General features: G+C 53.7%; 1 protein-coding gene across 1 annotated transcript; it reads left to right on the top strand.

Moving 5' to 3' along the window:
* The first annotated feature begins 5483 nt into the window (after positions 1-5483).
* MINDY4B (MINDY family member 4B) lies at positions 5484-15738 on the top strand. The gene is made up of 12 exons (XM_075716813.1): positions 5484-5590; positions 5837-5864; positions 6519-6665; positions 7337-7456; positions 9075-9166; positions 9929-10094; positions 10544-10609; positions 11178-11248; positions 12490-12562; positions 13507-13659; positions 13776-13956; positions 15596-15738. The coding sequence occupies exons 1-12, from the start codon at positions 5484-5486 to the stop codon at positions 15736-15738; spliced, it is 1347 nt and encodes a 448-aa protein (XP_075572928.1).
* The last annotated feature ends 2523 nt before the right edge of the window (positions 15739-18261 follow it).

The following is an 18261-nucleotide window of genomic DNA, read 5'->3' as shown; positions in this document are numbered from 1 at the left end:
AAGGAACACAGTGCTATGGCAGGTGCTTGCAGGATGAAACCCAAACGCCTGAACCCACCACCGACACTTTAAACTAGCATCACATGCGTGGCAATGTCATTGTTTCTGCCCATAAAGCTCTCTTTTGGCTTTTTTAGTTTTAACAAACCAAACTGTAACTCTTTAACCTTGAAGTCCCAAAAGCCTTCATTTCCCTGTGCGATCACTATAGCTGGGGGCTTCATGATTTTGGCTAAAAAAAAAAGACACACATGGCAAAGCAGGATGTAGACAGATGCCAAACTCTCCCTCCTGCTGCCCGAGGGAGGCAGCCTGGCTTGGTGCTGCTGAACAACCCCTCTGCAACACGCCAAGGCAACGAGCATTTCCCAGAGCAAAGCGACAGGAGTGCAAACCAGGCACCTTCCGCATTGCGCTGCATCCCCCCAAAGCCTCACAGTCAGAGACGTGAAGAACCCTGCCCAGAAAACAGCCCTGCAAACTCTCTCATCAAATAATACAAATAAACAAAATCAAAACCTTTAGCAAAGGGCAGCAACAGAACAACACAATAGACAGGCTTACAAGGCATGCTGCAGCTCAGCAGAGACTGATGAAGAAATACATGAGGTTCTCTACCTCGGGGCATGCAGGAAGCCAGAGCAGACAAACGCATCAGCCCTTGCACCCTTAAACTTCTGCAAGTCAGTCAAACAACCAGGCCGCTCGCCCTGGGTACGGTACAGCAGCCCACTTACATACAGAGAGGGCACAAGAGCACCCCGCCACCAAACGCTACCTCCGCAGGATCAGGCAAGTGCCTCGCAGAGGGGCTCCCTGCAGGACACGGCATCGGCACCCAGAGCAGACACAGCAGGAGATGCATGGGCAGCAGGAGATGCACCGGCGGCCCATTTATCTGCAGGGCTGCAGTCTGCTTCCCACAGCTGCAGGTGAGGAGCAACCCCACGAGCATCCCTCGGGTCACCTGTGGTGAAAACCGGGCCCAGGTACCTGTTAGGACTCGCCTCTGAAAACTGCATGCTTCAAGCTCCAGCGGCTTGCAGGCTGACCTCTCTGGCGCTTATGCCAGTTTTTATACTTTTACTATGAATGGCGAAACATTGCTGGGTTTTTTTGCGAAAGGTTTGTCAGCTGTACCCCTACTCCAGAAACGCTTTCAGAAAGCAGCTCTGCCTCCCCACGCTGCACCGTATATTCCTAGACTGCGACAACGTGTAAGGGCTACTGCAAGTTGCCATGACCCCTAATTTTTTCCATCATTTTATTCTTAATTAATATGTATATTCTTCTTAATGTCAATGCATCTTCTTAACACCTAATTTGTATTCCATCTCATGGTATTGTTTACTGTACGGCAAGTAATGAGAGGTACCGTTTCGTCCTTTTGCTCCTGGTGTTTCACGAAGCTGCTCTGCTTTGCAGCTCTGCGGCGGCTTCGGCCGTCGGCAGCGCACAGGGTCGGACGCACAGACCGCTCACGCGCGTCTCTCTCAGAGAGGTCCTTGCCAGTCCTGAAGGAGCTGGCCCGTACGTGTGAAACACAGAGTTGCACAGACCTGCCTCGGCACAGAGGATGAACCCGTTCCCGTCCCTTCTGCTGTGCAGGAGGGAGCAGCCCCTGACTCGGGGCCCGGGCGTTTTCACGGGGGGATCACAGCAAAGAGCCCGGCTCCGTCGCTCCCCCCGCATCCCATCCCACCCCGCTCACAGCCCTGAGGCTAGCTGTTCTTTTCGTTTGTATCCAGTTCCCAAGGCAAACATAGCAACTTCTTAGCAAAATAAAATTGAGATGCTATTTGTGTTTGACCAGCTGAAAGGAGCGGTTAGACCGAGCGTGACCTGCTGAGCCCGCGCTGCCGGATGAGCGCCAGCACCTAGTCTGTGGCTCACTTGTAACCCATGAGCATCAGCTAAAGAAGTTTTGCCCTGTTTCATTTCTAGACTAGTGTTTATTTCATGATTCAAAAAACAATAAAAATTGTGTAGGGAGGAGAAATATATAAATATATTTTGAAGATTCTTGAAAAATCAGATTTTTTCCTATCCCAATAAAAAGTTAGTACGCATGTGCGCCTGTACGCGTGTGTGCATACATATAAACAAAAATACATATAATAAGTATATATATACAAGGGTGTAACAGGCCTAGACCACTGGCCCACGGTGCTGATGCAGGGGTGAGTGGAGAAGCATCGTGTTGCAGATGTGGATCTCGCCGTGCTCTCTGGACCTGTCCGTATTCCACCCCACTGCTGTGCTGCCCTGAGCAGGGATCCGGGCAGTTGCGCTGCTGGCTCCCGTAGCGGACCCTTCTAAAGCATATCTACCTTAGCGGGTTTTGTTGTCAAAGTTACTGCCCCCAGCAGAGATCATTTATCTTGGAAAACAGCGTGAACAACAGACTTAGTCGACCTCCCTGCAAGGGCAGGAACGATACACCCACGCTGAAATCTGCGGACGCAGTTCCATAAAGTGCAGCCACGAAACGGCACACCTCAGCCAGACCCCGCGGTACAGAGCAGCTGAGGCATTGGTGCGGCAGGAGCCATGCCAACGACGAACCTGCAGCCAGATGCCCTGCAGCCTGCGCCCGGGAGCAGTGGGCTGCGGGATGCTTCCCCCGCCGCCTGGCACAGGAGGGATGCTCAGCGCTGGCTGTGGCTGCAGAAATGCCGGCACCGCTGCCCCAGCGAGGAGCCTTTCCTCTCTGAGTTATCGCAGAGCTGAGATTGTGCTAGGGAAGAAGTTAATTAAACTTCACAGCTTCCTCTCCGACATCCCAAAGTGTTTACCTACATCATGGAGAAGCTGGGAGAGGTATATGCCAAAGCCCTGTTGATGCAAGTGGTGGTTTCTCCCCTTGGGTCAATATTCACTTGTCTCAAAGGGCTTTGACATCTAGAGATGGACGCTGCATGGAAACACAAAGTTTCATTAAGTTCTTAACTGCGTTATTTTTGCTGGCAGCCATCATTGCTGTCAGAGGCCGGGAGGTGCGGGTCCTTGTCCCCTCCGGCGTGGTGGTGGCACACAAACAGGGGTGTTTCTCAGCTGCCATCACCCCGAGGTTGGACTTCATCCCCAGGGGCCAGTGAAGAAACATTACAGCAAGTCATGTGCTGTTGCGGCGCTGTCAACCAAACAGAAACCATAGCACGTCCTGGGCAGGAACGCGTGGTACCACATCCCATTTATTTTGATGCATCTTCATTGATTGCTGGCAGTGAGGAGCATCTCACATCTCGGCCCTGGCTCCCCGGCACTGCTCAGATGAAGAAGGGAGTTAAGGGTCGATTTTACCCGTCTTTGCATTATCCAGGTGCTGATCCTGGTCTCCACCGAAATGAAGCCCCCTCACAGAGGTGCAGGCAGAGCCCACAGCCCCTGACCCCGGGTTCCCTGTGTACAAGCAGGAGACCGGCACGAGGGAGGGCGCTGGGCCAGATCACTCCATTGCACTAGAGGGGTTAAAGCAGACGCGGCGCCTTCGAAGTGCCAAAGCCCCCAGTGCTCCGACACTGAGAGCGGATTCCCCGTGGTGTGTCCTCATCCCAAGCTCTTCTGCATCCCTGGTGCGACGCAAGCCTTGCCGGAGGGAGCTGGTGCCTGGTCCTAGCGATGGCCAGCTCTGCAGAGCCAGGTTCATTCTCCTCTGCCATAAAATACCCAAATCTTGTGAAGCCTCCAAATCCGGAAAGGCAGCTTGTCCCCCACACACCCTGATTTCTAACCCCTGGAAAGAGGCAGGTTTGCATCAGCCTGCTCCATCCCAGTTGCTTACAAACGTGGAGCAGATTTGATCTGTTTTAGTCTATTTACAAATCCATAGGCAAATCTATTCTCCTTATGTCAAGACCCTGAAGAGATGACGAGCTCATAACGAATCAGCTCATGAGGTAAGCCAGCGTTTATCAGAGAGGGAAGGACTGACCGATTTTCCAGGTCAAACTCTTTTTGTGCCAGCATGCATCCTTGGGAGGCAATTGAATTAGGGATTGCCCTCGGTAGAGTACGCTTTGCCGCTGCAGCCCAGCTCCGAAGGGGCATCTTTCTTTCCAGCCAGTCAGCCCTTAGGGCTCGAGAACACAACTCCTACTGACTGCAGTGGGAATCCAGCTCTGCTCCCCACACCCGGGAACACTCAAGGGAGAAGAAAAGGTTAGCTCTTACTTTTTTTTTTTATTATCCCCATTTGCAAGCACTCTGGCAGCCACGGCCGTTGGTAGCACGGTGTGCGGAGCTGCTGCCACACAGCCTCCCTGCACAGGGAGCAGTTTGTGTGCGAGAGCCCTCGCCCCGCGAGCACACGCTGGTGCTCACCCCGGCACGCTCAGCACCACGCTCCCACCCGGCTCTTCCCGCCCAAGCACAAGTGCATGGTTTAGATTCAATTTGTTGGGAACCTGGTGGATACCCTGCCCTTTCCATAAGGAAGAGCCACTCCAGTACAGACAAAGGGGACAAGGGAATTTACATCAGTTTTTAGGAAGCCAAAAGGCTGGAGCCTGTGTAGCGCCAGAAAAGAGAGCAGCTTTTTTTGCCCAGTAAAGCCACGGCTCCTTCAGCTGGAAGAAAAGAGCAGGCATTCGATGTCTCGCATGCAGGCTGGCCTGGAGAGTTTCAGCTTCCATAAACCAAGACTTGAGCCAAGCTGTTCCGAAGGACCCTGCAGAGAGCGCAGAGCCGTCCACGCCGGGCCGTACGGCTGCCCGGGACAGACGCAGCGCAGACACTCCTGGGGAAACCCAGAGCAGCTCCCCGGCGTGCCCGGGAAGCCAGGCTGCGCTCGTCAACACCCGTGCAACCTCATGCTTTCTCCACCAGAACTCAGACAGATACCGCCGGTCGGTGCATTCTCACAGACCGAAGGAGAAGAAAACAAACCATGAGGTTTCCGTGGCCCCAGCAGCACGAAGCCGGTGGGTGTCCCCCCACGGCTATGCCTGCCCCGTGCCCCTGAACGCCAGCCTTGCTACAGCAAGTGCCCGAAGCCGAGGGCTCATCGCTCTGCGCGCGTCTCTCATTTTCCCAGCTCGTCTCCCCAGTCAACTTGCTCCATTTTACAGACATCTGCTAAGTCTGCATTTTTTTTCCTCGAGCTATGCACTGCACACCCAACCCTCGCAGCCCAGACCCGGTCCCACTTGTCGTCAGCGGGAGCTGCAGCCCTGCGGCTGGAAAACCGCCCCGGCTCCTGGCCGCTCCGCACCTGCAGCCGGCCCTCGCAGAGCAGCCAGCCTTAGCTCCCTGCCCGGCATTAAACATTCATGCTGCTTATACAGCGAACAGAAAAACACAGGCTATGACGGGCTCCGATGGAATTTAACCCCGGTGCGAGGGTGGGAGCTGCCAGCGAGGCCGGGGGCTGACAGGCAGAGGGGATTCGGGTGCCCCGCAGGGGCGCAGGTCTGGGGGAGCTGCTCCCCGAGCCGTCCCCGTGCCGCATCCCTCAGCATCGCCCGGAGCGCGGGCGGCCGCACATGGGTGACCGGGAGGCTGAGCACACCGTGCCCCAGACACGGCTCGAGGAGATCGCCAGCAAAATTTCAGATCTAAACAAATGGAGAGAAATTTTTAGTTTCCGTGGGTAAGATTTTTATTCTGCTTAATTATCACATGGTTTTAATTCCAGGTGCTTTTTTAATATAATTTTAAAGTTATATTTTATTACAATACTTACGTGACCGTGGAGGAAGGTCTTTATGTACTCAGTAATGCAAGGACTATAGCTTTTACTCTTCTTCTCTTTTGAAGTTCTTTTCTGGCTGGTCTCGTGTTTCTTCATGTTAGCAATGCCTCTTTTTTTAATTTGCATTTTATTTTCCTTTTTCAGTTTGGAAATCAGAAATACAACTCATCAGGTAACTGTTTCTCTAAAAGGCAACATTTTGTATTTTTCTAGCGGTTTTTGTGAGTGTTCAACCAGCTTATCACATTGAGGAAATTATGCATCTATATATGCAGCACAGCAGACTGTCTATTATGGAGATTTATTTCTTATGCTCCTCCTTTAAGAGACACGCATTTTCTTCAGATATTTTAAAGGAATGTCTTCCTGATCTAAATCGAAGTGGCACAGTAGTCCAACATAAATTAATCTTTCTGTCTAAAAGTAACGGTTTTCATGGTCAGTTTTAGAACACGGGAAAGAATGATAGCAAATTAAGATCTCAGAAATATAAATATTTGGAAAACCTGCTGTGTCTTTAGGTTGAAAAGCACTGACGTTTATTCCCTGTAACGCAGACAAACACAACGTTATACTCCAACCAGTAGCTTGCAGGGAGGTATTTCTCCGTTTGAAAGGCTGAGCTGTTTGAAAACAGCTGGAAGTCCAACACGCCGCTGCTCGCTGGGAGCACGCATCCGGCCCCCTGCCCCTCCGCGAGCTCATTGCCGGGTCGCCGTGCCCACCCCACTGGCCATACCGGGGGGGAGCTTTCGGCGCAAGCGAGGCGCCCGTTGGCCGCGTGCCGCGGCGGCACCGTGAACCGTCTGCTGCTCTCCCTGTCCAGCGCGGCCAGGGCAGCGCTGGCGATGGACCACCCGGAGCTGGAGAGCCCGCGGGGCCGCCGCCGCCTCTGCCCCCCTCCGCCGTCCCCGCGCCGCTCCTGCTCGCTCCAGGCACAGGCGGCCGGCCCATCTCCTTGGAAATGGCAACGGTGAGCAGGCCTGCTGAATTAAGCATGAGCTGTAATTGAATCTCATTAAAAGAAAGAGACTCGGGAACCTTACCTGGCGTTACGGGAGGCTCGGCACATTGCTGGGCTGCAGGCTGCAGCCTGCTGTTATCTGGGACAGAGGTATACAGTCATAATGATTTAATTATGAGACTTTTAAAGAACACGGTTGCAACACAACCTTAAAGCTGATACGCTATAATTCTCGTTAGATAATAGGTCAAATGACAAAGCGTCATGCTCCCCTGCTCTGCGGCGCTCTCCTAGCAAATAGCCTCAGAACAGGGGATCAGTAGAATCATAGAATCGTTTAGGTTGGAAAAGCCCTTTAAGATCATCCGGTCCAACCATTAACCTACACTACCAAGTCCACACTAAACCAGTCAAGGGTAGACCAGACTGAACCATGTCCCCAAGTGCCACCTCTGCCTGTTTTTTGAACCCCTCCAGGGATGGGGACTCCACCACCTCTCTGGGCATCACCTTTGCTTTGAAATTATGGGGCCTGATTCTCGGTAGACAATTTTACACTGCCCTGGCTGTGAGCACACATGCTGAACCTGTGTCCCGAGGCTCCTCTGACGTTAACGATCCCTCTCAACGCCGGGATGTGCAGGGAGCTAAACCCAGCCCGTCTCTCTCCTCCTCCACAGGGGCTGCGAGAGCTGCTCTTTGGAAACGTGTTCCACCTCTTCAGCTGTGAATGGGCAAAAGCATACTTCAGGTTCCGCGAGCCGTACTCTGACCTGGCCTATGCTTTGGAGGCAGAAAAGGTAAAGGTTTCGGTGCAGCGACTGGCACCATCTCCCAGCATCTCAGCCACTCGTGGGAGCTGGCAGCCAGCGCTGGGTGCCTCAGCGGTGCACATGCCTGCTCCCTGTGCTCTGCACGCCTGCACCCCACGCCTGCACCCTATGCTCTGCATGCCTGCACCCTGTGCTCTGCATGCCTGCACCCTGTGCTCTGCACGCCTGCACCCTATGCTCTGCATGCCTGCACCCCACACCTGCACCCTGCACTCTGCACACCTGCACCCCATGCCTGCACCCTGTGCTCTGCACACCTGCACCCTGCGCTCTGCACACCTGCACCCCATGCCTGCACCCTATGGTCTGCACGCCTGCACCCTGCGCTCTGCACACCTGCATCCCACGCCTGCACCCTATGCTCTGCACGCCTGCACCCTGTGCTCTGCATGCCTGCACCCTATGCTCTGCATGCCTGCACCCCACACCTGCACCCTATGCTCTGCATGCCTGCACCCCACGCCTGCACCCTGTGCTCTGCATGCCTGCACCCTATGCTCTGCATGCCTGCACCTCACGCTCTGCACACCTGCACCCCACGCTCTGCACGCCTGCCCCCTGAGCTCATCACGCCTTCCTGGCTAGGCTTCCTCCGCAGGGCAGGTTGCGGGGGCTTCCAGCCGCAGCCACGCTCCACAGCTGTCCTGAGCGAAGTTCCAGCTGCCCTTGTGCTGGAGATGCCAAAGCATGTCTGGAAGTGGGACGAACTGTGCTGATCCAGCAGCACGCTGCAGACACAAACTTTAAATATCATGGTATGAAATGCTTCCAAGGTGAAGTCTCAAGAGGGAAGCAGCAGGTTGTTGTAGCTGGGCACAAATAAGCGTGCACAAATTTCTTTTTTGGAAATTAGAGTCACCTTCTTCTTACTGTCCTGCCTGGAAATCAAATAGGTGAATTTACCTACATTTTCGTTTACTGAAAGAGGGAGGTTTTCTGCTTTCTTATTTACCATCATAACACTGCCCCCCAAAAAAGCAGAAGACCAAGATACACACTTAAAATTGCAAATCCCTTTAACCCACCAGGAGACTAAAATGCTTTTTACAAACGCAGGTGAAACTCCCGGAGTTCAGAGGCTCTGTGACTGCAGAGAGGATGACAGCCCTGACGTGTGCCGCCAGCACGGCTGGGCGCCGGGCACGGTCACCCTCGCGCATGGCCCCACGCCAGCCCCACGCTGCCTCAAGACCCCGGTCCCTTTGCTGTGAGGCTGGGGAGAGAAAAAATAAGCCATGGTGCTTCTAGGCACACGTGGTGCCTGGAGCTCAGAGCCCTTCCCTGCGGCTGCAGCGCTGCAAGGGAGGGACCCCCGTCCGGGACCTCCCCTCCCCACGAGCACGCAGCCAGGGCCAGCCCGGAGTCTTTTCCTGCGTAAAGGCTTCTTGGTTTTAGACACAAGATCTTTTTCAGTTTACTTTCCATTTACCTCAGGAGTTGTCAGCAGCACTCCTGAATTCCTAGGGAGACAAGAAGAATTACCCCCCAGATACTGACAGCGGGATGGCTGTGATTTCCCGGAGCTCGACGTCGCTGGTGCTAGTTCAGGCCCCTTAGCAACGGGAGGGGTTGCTTCTGTTTCCAGGGAGGAGCAAGAGCCATTCTGATGGCCGTGCAAGCGCACATCATTAAATACCTGCTCTTCGTGAGAAACACGGAATACGCTCACCTGGAAAGGTAAGCAGCTCAGCCTTCCCACGGGACATAGAGAAACCATTTCCTTGCGGTATTTGGGCTGAGACAGACTAGCACCAGCCTCTAGGTTTAACCAAACTAGACCCAAGTTCAGGTTTGCAGCTACAGGTGGGGATTTGCGCCCAGGAGAAAAGCCTTGTCTGACTCTCAGGCAAGGCTCTTCCCCACCAAAACATTTGTTTTTGCAACCGCGGCGCTTGCTTCCTCACCCCGCTCCCTGCCGCTGTGGTCACAGCCTGCGGCAGCGCTTGGGCAGCATCGGCGCTGCACGGCTGCTCACCTGGCCGACACCGGCCCCGGGTGCCGAGCGCGCTGTGGGCAGCGTTGGGAAGGGGAAGACAGAGCTCGGCGCCGGGGACACCCGCGCGGCATCCCCAGCCGGGATGAAAGCCCCCGCGGCGGACACGTCGCTCCCAGCGCTCAGGCAGCACGTCCGCAGCAGCAGCAGCGACGGCACCGAGCGAACAGCGCGCATTTCCAGGTCGATGGGCGCAGCTCGACGTGCAGCTGCCTTCTGCACAAATCCCCTCGTGTCTTTGCATTCCCGCTTGTTACGGCTGCACAGTCCTCCCAGCTACCGGGAGCCCAGGCAGGGCAGGACCTCGGGTCCGATGCAGCCCTCGGTGGGGAAGGGGCCCGTTTCACGCTCAGGCTCAGGGTTGGGGGGCTCTCAGCACCCCCAGGACGGACCCTTGACACAGCCCCCCGCGTGCCTGCCCCATGGCCCGGTCTCCCGCCCCGCAGGCTGTGCAGGGTGAGCCGTCGGGAGCAAGGGGAGGCACTGGCCGCGGCGCTGGCAGACACGCTGTGGGCAGCAGGAGCAGGTGGCAGAGCCGTTGTCTGCCTCGTCGCCGCAGCCGTCCATCTCATGCCAAGCGGAGATTACAAAGCCGACAGCTTCACGGAAAGAGTGAGTATGAAAACACCTTCTGCAAACAGGATTGTCTTTAAAGACGCGTTTGGCCTGAAGTTTTCAAAGACAAGAAACATAAAATCTCATAAACCTGCTCCCTAACTTGCGGTGCACCACAGGCTGTGAGCACTTTAGACGCAGGTGCCAGCCGGAGCCTGTAAGACACTGCTGCCTCCTCGCAGAGGCTCTGGGTGAGTCCAGAGGCTGTCGTTCCCTTTCATCAAAGGCCGACCCTTCTTCTCCCTCAAAAAGGAGAAACCCGTGAACGTAAAGCTGTTCCTCAAACAATTTGTATGGAGCTGAACTCCTCGGGTTAGGAAGGGGCAGAGTAGACTCCTGCATTATTCTCTCATTTGTCTAAAGGAAACACTGGATTAAAAAGCTCAGCTTTTTGATATAATTAATGTCTGCTTTACAACATCTTCCCCTACACTCGTACCCGACAGATCCAGCTGTTTGAGTTCTCTGAGAAAGCAGCAGCTCAGGAGTTCATCGTCGACCATATAAACTGTGTAAGTATGGGATATTTGCTTTATTCCGAGTTATTTTGTTGCTTGCTTACATCTCAACAGTGGACCAATAGTATCAATAGTATCGCCTTCAGCAGGACATTCAGACTGTTAATGTACAGTTAGTTCATGGATCATTTCTAGCCTTTCCTATGGGAAATGATCCTGCTCCCACTAAAATCCCCAGGACTTTACCCACCGATGTCAGCACTCCCTGTCCACGAACACTGGGCAAACAGGGGCAGCATTTTGTACATTACTCAAATATAAAATATGATTCCTTGCAACTTCAGCAAAAATCGGGGGAAAAAAGCGTACAAATAGTACTAATAACTGTAGCTAATAGTGGAAGTAAAAGTAGCTAATAACTGGAAGTTTCTTGTTTCCTTTTTTTTTTAACCTGATGCTATTCAACAAAATTAGTTGCAAAATCTTCCCGGAATAACACCTTACTCATCTGGCTCAAGATACCCACCTAAGGTTGTGCAAAAGCAGAGGAATTGTTTTAATTAAACATCATATACCTGCCATAATTCCTTCCCTGTGATTGATTACTTATTTCTTTTTCCAGTTCAGAGGCGAAGGAAGTCACGGAGTGATCCTATTTTTATACAGTTTACTTTTCTCTAGGACACTGGAAAGGTACATTTCCTTTTTTAAACATTTTCCTCTAGTTTAGTTACATCTTCTGAAATGGTCTTTTCCTTGTTTTACTTAATTGTCCGTTCTTAGTCGAATGTGGAGAAGCAGCTGCCCAAAAGCAGATGCAGTCGCGCTGGCTGTGTTTTTCGGACGCGGTTGTTGCACACCCCGAGCGTCTGCCTGCACACCCAGGAGCAGGCAGGAGGGGCAGCAGAGACGAGAGAAGCTCTTTGCATACGCAGCAAAAATAATGCACTGTCTAAAACCGGGAGTTTTCCCACTGACAGCAATAGTCACTGCCACAGTCAATTAAACTTAAACGGGAAAATCACAAGCAGTTTATTTAAACACAGGAGAATTCTGCCAGTGTGCCTATGCTGGCAGAGGGGACTGATGGGGTCTTTCTAAACCCGATGTAATTAGATGGGGGTAAAGATTCTAGAACCATAGAACCGCTTAGGTTGGAGAAGACCTTTAAGATCATCCAGTCCAACCATTAGCCTAACAACACCAAGTCCACCACTAAACCAGTTAAGGGGAGAGGAATAATTCATTTAATGTGTCCTGGCTTGGTGGCTGCATTATTCTTTAATGAAAGTAAAAACCAGGAATCACTAAGGTTGGAAAAGCCCTCTAAGATCATCAGCCCAACCATCAACCCAACACCCCCATGCCCACTAAACCATGTCCCCAAGTGCCACCTCTGCCCGTTTTTTGAACCCCTCCAGGGCTGGGGACTCCCCCACCTCTCTGGGCAGCCTGTTCCAGTGCTTGGCCACTCTTTCCATGAAGAAATTTCTCCTAATATCCATCCGGATGCTTCAGAAAGCTACAGAGGCATATTTATACCAATATGAAACATGATCCATACTAATGTGACACTATGACAGCTATTTAGCAAAAAATTGCACTGCTACTTCGAACAGTTGTACTCAGGCTACGCCTGGTGTAATCGAGGCCTTGCAGCAGTAATTGCACCGAGGGAAATCCCAGCTCCATCTGCAGGGGGGTTTGACTCTGACCCTAAATTTGAAGTGTAATAGGAACAGATCTGAAATGCAAGAGCTCCAGCTGAGCATAAAACTGCTCTGCCAGGATACCACTGCTGTGCCGACAACACGGAGAAATAAACGAGTCTATGGAATTTCTTCCTGTTCCCTGTTAATCAGAGAGTGATGTACAGCGATCGCCTCAGGCGCTGCTCTGGACACTACCGTAACGCTTTGTGCTTGGTCGTACAGGGTCCGGGAAGATTTAGACTGCACAGCAACTCCTCTGTTAAAATTCAGTTTTGGAAACATCACCTGTACACAGGTAAGATTAGCCTCATTGCTCAAGTTTTCTTTTTTTTATTACTCCCGCATTTGATTTAGGGAAAAATTCTCACTTGTTAATCCAATGGGGAAAAAAGCACAAGGCCATAGGAAGATGTTTTGCAAATTTTAATCATGACTGTCCATTTAAAAAATGGCTGCTGCTGATGATGATGATGACTAATAATAACAATAATAATAATAATGATGTCCTGGTTTTGGCTGGGAGAGAGTTAATTTTCTCCCTAGCAGCAGGCACAGTGCTGTGGTTTGGATTTAGGATGAGAAGAATGTTGATAACACACTGATATTTTAGTTGTTGCTCAGTACTGCTTACGCCAGTCAAGGACTTTGCAGCTTCCCCTGCTCTGCCAGGGGCACAAGAAGCTGGGAGGGGGCACAGCCAGGAGAGCTGATCCCAACTGCCCCAAGGGCCATTCCATACCATACGGCGTCATGGGCAGTATAGAAACTGGGGGGGTTGGCCGGGGAGCAGCGATCGCTGCTGGGAACTGGCTGGGCATCGGTCGGCGGGTGGTGAGCAACTGCATTGGGCATCACTTGCTTTGGATATTGTTATTATACTGTTATTATTATCATTACTATTTTACTTTATTTCAACTATTAAACTGTTCTTATCTCCACCCAGGAGTGTTTCTCACTCTCACTCCTCCGATTCTCTCCCCCATCCCAGTGGGGCAGGGCAGTGAGCGATGGCTGCGTGTGGCTGAGCTGCTGGCTGGGGCTAACCCATGAATAATAATAATAATAATAATAATAATAATAATAATAATAATAATAATAATAATAATAATGCCACAGGTAGTCTGGCGTTCCTCTGCTCATGATGGGCAGGACAGAGCTGGCAGCGGGACGCCAGCTGCCGTTGTGCAAAGGGCTCCTGCTGCGCTGCCTGCGGCGTGACGGCGGGCTGTGTCCCCGCAGGCCATGCTCAGCCTCCTCCTGACGGGCCGAGCGAGCCCACGTGAGCTCGACGGCGGCCAGGAGCCGGGGCCCGGCGGCGAGGGCGTCGAGGCGCGGCGGCGGCGGGGCCTGGTGGGCTACCTGCGCTGGGGCAGGGCGCAGGCGGAGCGGCAGGTGAGAGCCGGCACGGCCCCGCGGCCGGGACGCCCGTACCTGATGTCCGCGCTGCCAGCACCGCGGTTTCGGGGACAAAGGCTCATTTAACGCGAGGCTGCACCCCTTCTCCCCAGGTGTGCCCCCAGCTGAGGACGCCCCAGCTGCCCGTCTGGCTGTGCGGCGTCACCGGCAGGCACGGCGTTCTCTTCGGCACCGACAGCCAGCTCCTCTCCGACTGGAAAGCGGAGAGAGTCTTCCACCTGTACTTCTACAGCGGGCAGCGGGAGCAGACAAAAACAGCCCATCTAACGATAGGTAGCACCCGAGCTTAGCGGGGGAGGATAGGAGTATGGGCGTCGCATACTGACCATGCATAGAACTGTGCATGCGTATAGCTAGGTGGGTCTGATTATGCATACGAGTCAATGTTCTGTATTTAATATATACGTACATACACTGTATATAATATGGACCCTTCACGGAATGTGAGGAGCCTACTCCGAACAACTGTAACAAGACACAAAAAACCTGGCTTTGGAAGGACCGTGACCATTCTGGAAGGGGTAATGCCCTCTCAAGCGGGTGGCCCGTTGCTGGGAAGAGCTATAGGAGCATTTCCTATAGAAGCAGTAACCCCTGAGTCCCCGTGCAAACTCCATTTGCTGCCACCCACCCTCCAGTCCGGCGCTGGCTCCTGGGCACGGTACCCACCGTGCCCACCCGTGGCTCAGCACCGGGCGATGCCGAGGCCGTGCCGCTCCGCAGAGCCGGGCGCCGAGCGGGGCTCCGGTGGGCGGGCGCCGGCTGAGCTGCCAGCGGCACAGGGTCCATCCCGCCCGCGGAGCACGCAGCGGGCACGGCCACCGGCCTCGCCCCCCCAGGCACAGAGCCCGCGGTCTGCTCCTGGCATGGGGGACACTCAGGACTTCGCCATTTTTTCCCCTACTCCCAGCTGTGGCCCAAGAGTTTTTGTTGGAGACGTGACAGTTTTTCAGGATACAAGACGTAAGTGTCGCTCCTGTGTTAAATACTCAATACGGACATACTGTTTAATGCTGCGTTTCATCTTCCGTCGCTGTTACGCCCACATCGGTCCAATATGAAAGCCCTGCTAAGTGTCCTAGAACAACTAGTAGGAGCAGGGAAACCCACAGACACCCACCCCTCCCATGGGACAAATCCCAGGAGGATTTGTTCCTGTAAGTGCAAAGTTTAAATACAACAAGAAGCAGAATGGTTTCATGAGTAATTCAAACTTTTGAATAAACCTATGTCTAATGCAGCGATGCTGGCAGGCAGGGTGGGTTAACAGCCTTTTTCAGCACCTAACTTAGACCTAAGTTTGTATTTTCCTGCCCAGCAGCCAGGTGCCACCGTGGCCCTCGTGTTCCCCCTCAAGTTTTAAATCCACACCAGGAGGAGTGAACTGCTCCTTGTAGCATCAAATGGTTTGCAAACCAGGCCGTGTGCTTAGGATGCGAGTTTCTTGTTTCTCCGTGCCGCTGCACACCCTTTACCTTCGCTTTCTGAATGCCCAGCCCCTTTTCCTCGCTCTCCTTCCACCATGGCATTTAAAGTAAAGTAAGAAACTTGCAAACACCACACTAAAGGCTAAATTTGCAGGGAAGAAGGGTGAATCGAGATTCACGGTCACGACACGCAGCGCGGCCACAGATAAGGATGTGCGCACCTGTTCAGAAAAACAATATGCAAATGCAGCCTGCAAGGCGTCAAGAGCGGTATTTATAGTGCCTGAATTTCCCAAGGCGGGGGCCCGCACAGCGCGGGGGTGCAGGAGGCCGTCAGTGCTGCCCCGCGCTCCCTCCTGGGGCAGGGCAGGCAGCACACCTGCAGCAATCCAGTCGGTCCTGCTTTTAACCTTTTCTAAAAGTTTTTTAAGGGGGGTTGGGTTTTTTAGACCCTTTTTTTTTTTTTAACTGCGTCTCCTTCTCAGACACTCATTCGCATCCCTGGGAGGAGGACCGAAGCGAAGAGCCGAGCAGCCCAGGGAAGAGGCGTCCGTCCGTGGAGATGGCAATCAGGACCAAGTGGGCAGGCGCGACCGTCAGCTGGAACGGGACAGAGCCCTTCTTCTGAGGAGTCACGGCATCTCCCACTCGCTGCTGACTCCACTAAACACTGCGGTCTGGAGGAGAACAAACGCTTTCACCAGTAAAACAGCCTTCGGCGCCTTGAGCGGGCGCCCTGCTCGGCAAGGCATCACACCCACTGTGAAAGCCTGTGCCGGTGAGGAACAATCGCTAGCGACGCTGCCTCGCTGCACACATTTTCCAGGTGGTAGGATGCAGGTTCTTCTGCTTCCCGTGGCAGCTGGCAGACAAAGGAAAGAGGGTGGCAATTCGCTTTCCTCCCATGCCAGGCAGAGATGTTAAAGAAATCAAGGTGCCCCTTAAGAGTGCAGTGGAAGTGAAATCAATATTGAGCATTGACAATACTGTGTGCATCTGATTTATTTAATCCAGTGTGTGCAACTAATTTAGCTGTTTACAACGAGTAAGGTTTCCTCCCAGCTCTCTGCAGCTGTGACTTCTGCAGCCAGGTCTCTCTCCTCCTTCAGCAACAGCTCAAGCGCAGGTTGGCTCGCGAAGCTATCCGGCGGGGAAGCACAGCTCGTACATGGGGACCGGGGCACAAGGAAGCCTCATGAGGTGCTCCTTGCTCTGAATTCAGCGATTTTACTGACTCTGAGCGTGGCCAAGTCCTGGCACCCTGCAGCAGCTTGGCAAGCGTGAGCAGGGCACGTCACTCTTCACTCACGTTGACTTTTTTGAGTTCCACTTCCTTTTTTATAGACATCACCCAAAAAAGACCTACTAGTCATATCAAAATGTCTGTTGCTAATGACAACTGTACTGAGAACAATAAACCTTTCTGCAGGTGATCCAGAAGTTTGGTTTAAGTGATTTGAATTAAAAAAAAAAAAAAAAGCGGTCACAACCAGCCTGAGATTCAGCCTGGCCAGGGCGAGGAGCCCACGGGTTAGCAAGCTAACGTGGGGTCTGCACTTGTCATTGCCCCCCTTCTTCAATTTCTGCTCCGTTCAGAGCCCCCCCAAGCGCGCAGCATCCCCGCTGCGGAGCTGTGGGTCAGCCGAAGCGCTGCAGTCCCCGGGTGCCCGCAGCCCCGGTGACACCGTGACAGGCGTGCCACCACCACGCAGAAGGGCCTGGGGCAGGGCTGGGAGCCCCCAAAACCTGGGGGACGTTGGCGAGACGGCAGCCCCCAGCGCTGGCTGCGGAGCTGCCAGCAGAAGGCAGAGCCAGAGGGTGCTGGCGGGTGACAGGCAGCCTGCCCGCAGGCAGGAGGGCACCCTCGGCCCCCACCCCAACCCCTGCCAGACTGGGGGGGCCGCGCTGCCCAGCCAGCAGCACCCGGGGCTGCCCGTCGCAACCGGCGGCGAGAGGCTGGAGAAGGGCCCATGCTAAGGCAGGGGCCTTGCAACGAGACGCTGCAAGACAGCGCTTGTTTTAACTGAGGAATAGCAGCGCGTGTTTATGCCAATAATGAATGAATAATGAATGACTGAAACTGTGCGGTAAATGCTAACGAAGCGCGGTCACCCAGCACAACGCGGTATATTGCGAGGCTCTCTATGCCATGTAATCGCCGAAGGGGTTACTACGGAGATAAAAGGATGCAAAGACCGTCTTCCAGAGCTGTTTTCCACGGCAAGGCGGTAGCGCCAGCCCTTCCTCTTGCTCCCGACAAGCTGTGGGGACGGTCAGCGTGTCCGGCCCTGCCTGCACCGGCTCTCGCTCGCGCTGCAGAGCGGGACCCCAGGGCTGCTGGGTCTGCACCAGCCGGTCGTCCTGCCGCGACTGCACTGGCGACTCCGGCCACCAGCGCAGGCTGGGGAGCGGGGCACCAGGAGCAGGGTCCCCCGCCCCTTCGGCCGCACCATCGCCCCCGGACCCCCCGGCCCCCACCCCGGCCCCTGCTCACCCACACCCCGCTGCGCCCCGTCCCACTCACAAAACCAGGTGCAGCAAATGCCTGTCTGATTGCTAAAGACAGAAAAAGGAAGAGGAACCATGCTGCACCAGCCTGCAGGAACACATGTCCTCACTGCCTCCCTTGGGCTTTCATCCTTCTGCCCTCACGTCTTCATGTCTTTTTATAACCTCCTTGCAGCGCAGGGCTAAATTTGAGCTGCCGATTTCCCTCAGTGAGAACTAAGCCCTCGCTCATTTCTGCGAGGTAACATCACGCTTGTGGATGCTTTAAAAATAAGAAGCAATAATGACACAGTCTGGCTATTAGTCAAACTTGTCTGAAAAACCCCCACAGCTCCGGCACCTCGGAAAGCTCTGTCTTCATGACAGGGACAACAGCTACAGATTTTCACTTCTAGTCTGGAAATTTCTTTGCAGAAGGCAGCTAAACCTTGCAAAACCCCCCCACCTCCCACAGATACTCAGGGGTGCTGTCGTCCCCTGAAATACAGGAATATTTGGGGGGATCAGGGGCTACCTGGCGAGGAATGCGAGCAACAAGTCCAGGCACACACAAGTGAAACTCAGGCCACGTTTTGGCACTTTGCACGCGTTAATCTCAAGGAGGAAACAAGTATCGGAGCCTCTGGCAGCTCGCGGACAAGCT

This window comes from Pelecanus crispus, chromosome 9 (genome assembly GCF_030463565.1).
Source record: "Pelecanus crispus isolate bPelCri1 chromosome 9, bPelCri1.pri, whole genome shotgun sequence".
NCBI lineage: Eukaryota > Metazoa > Chordata > Aves > Pelecaniformes > Pelecanidae > Pelecanus > Pelecanus crispus.
Note: the sequence above shows the minus strand (reverse complement) of the source record. Positions and strands in the feature narration are given on the sequence as shown.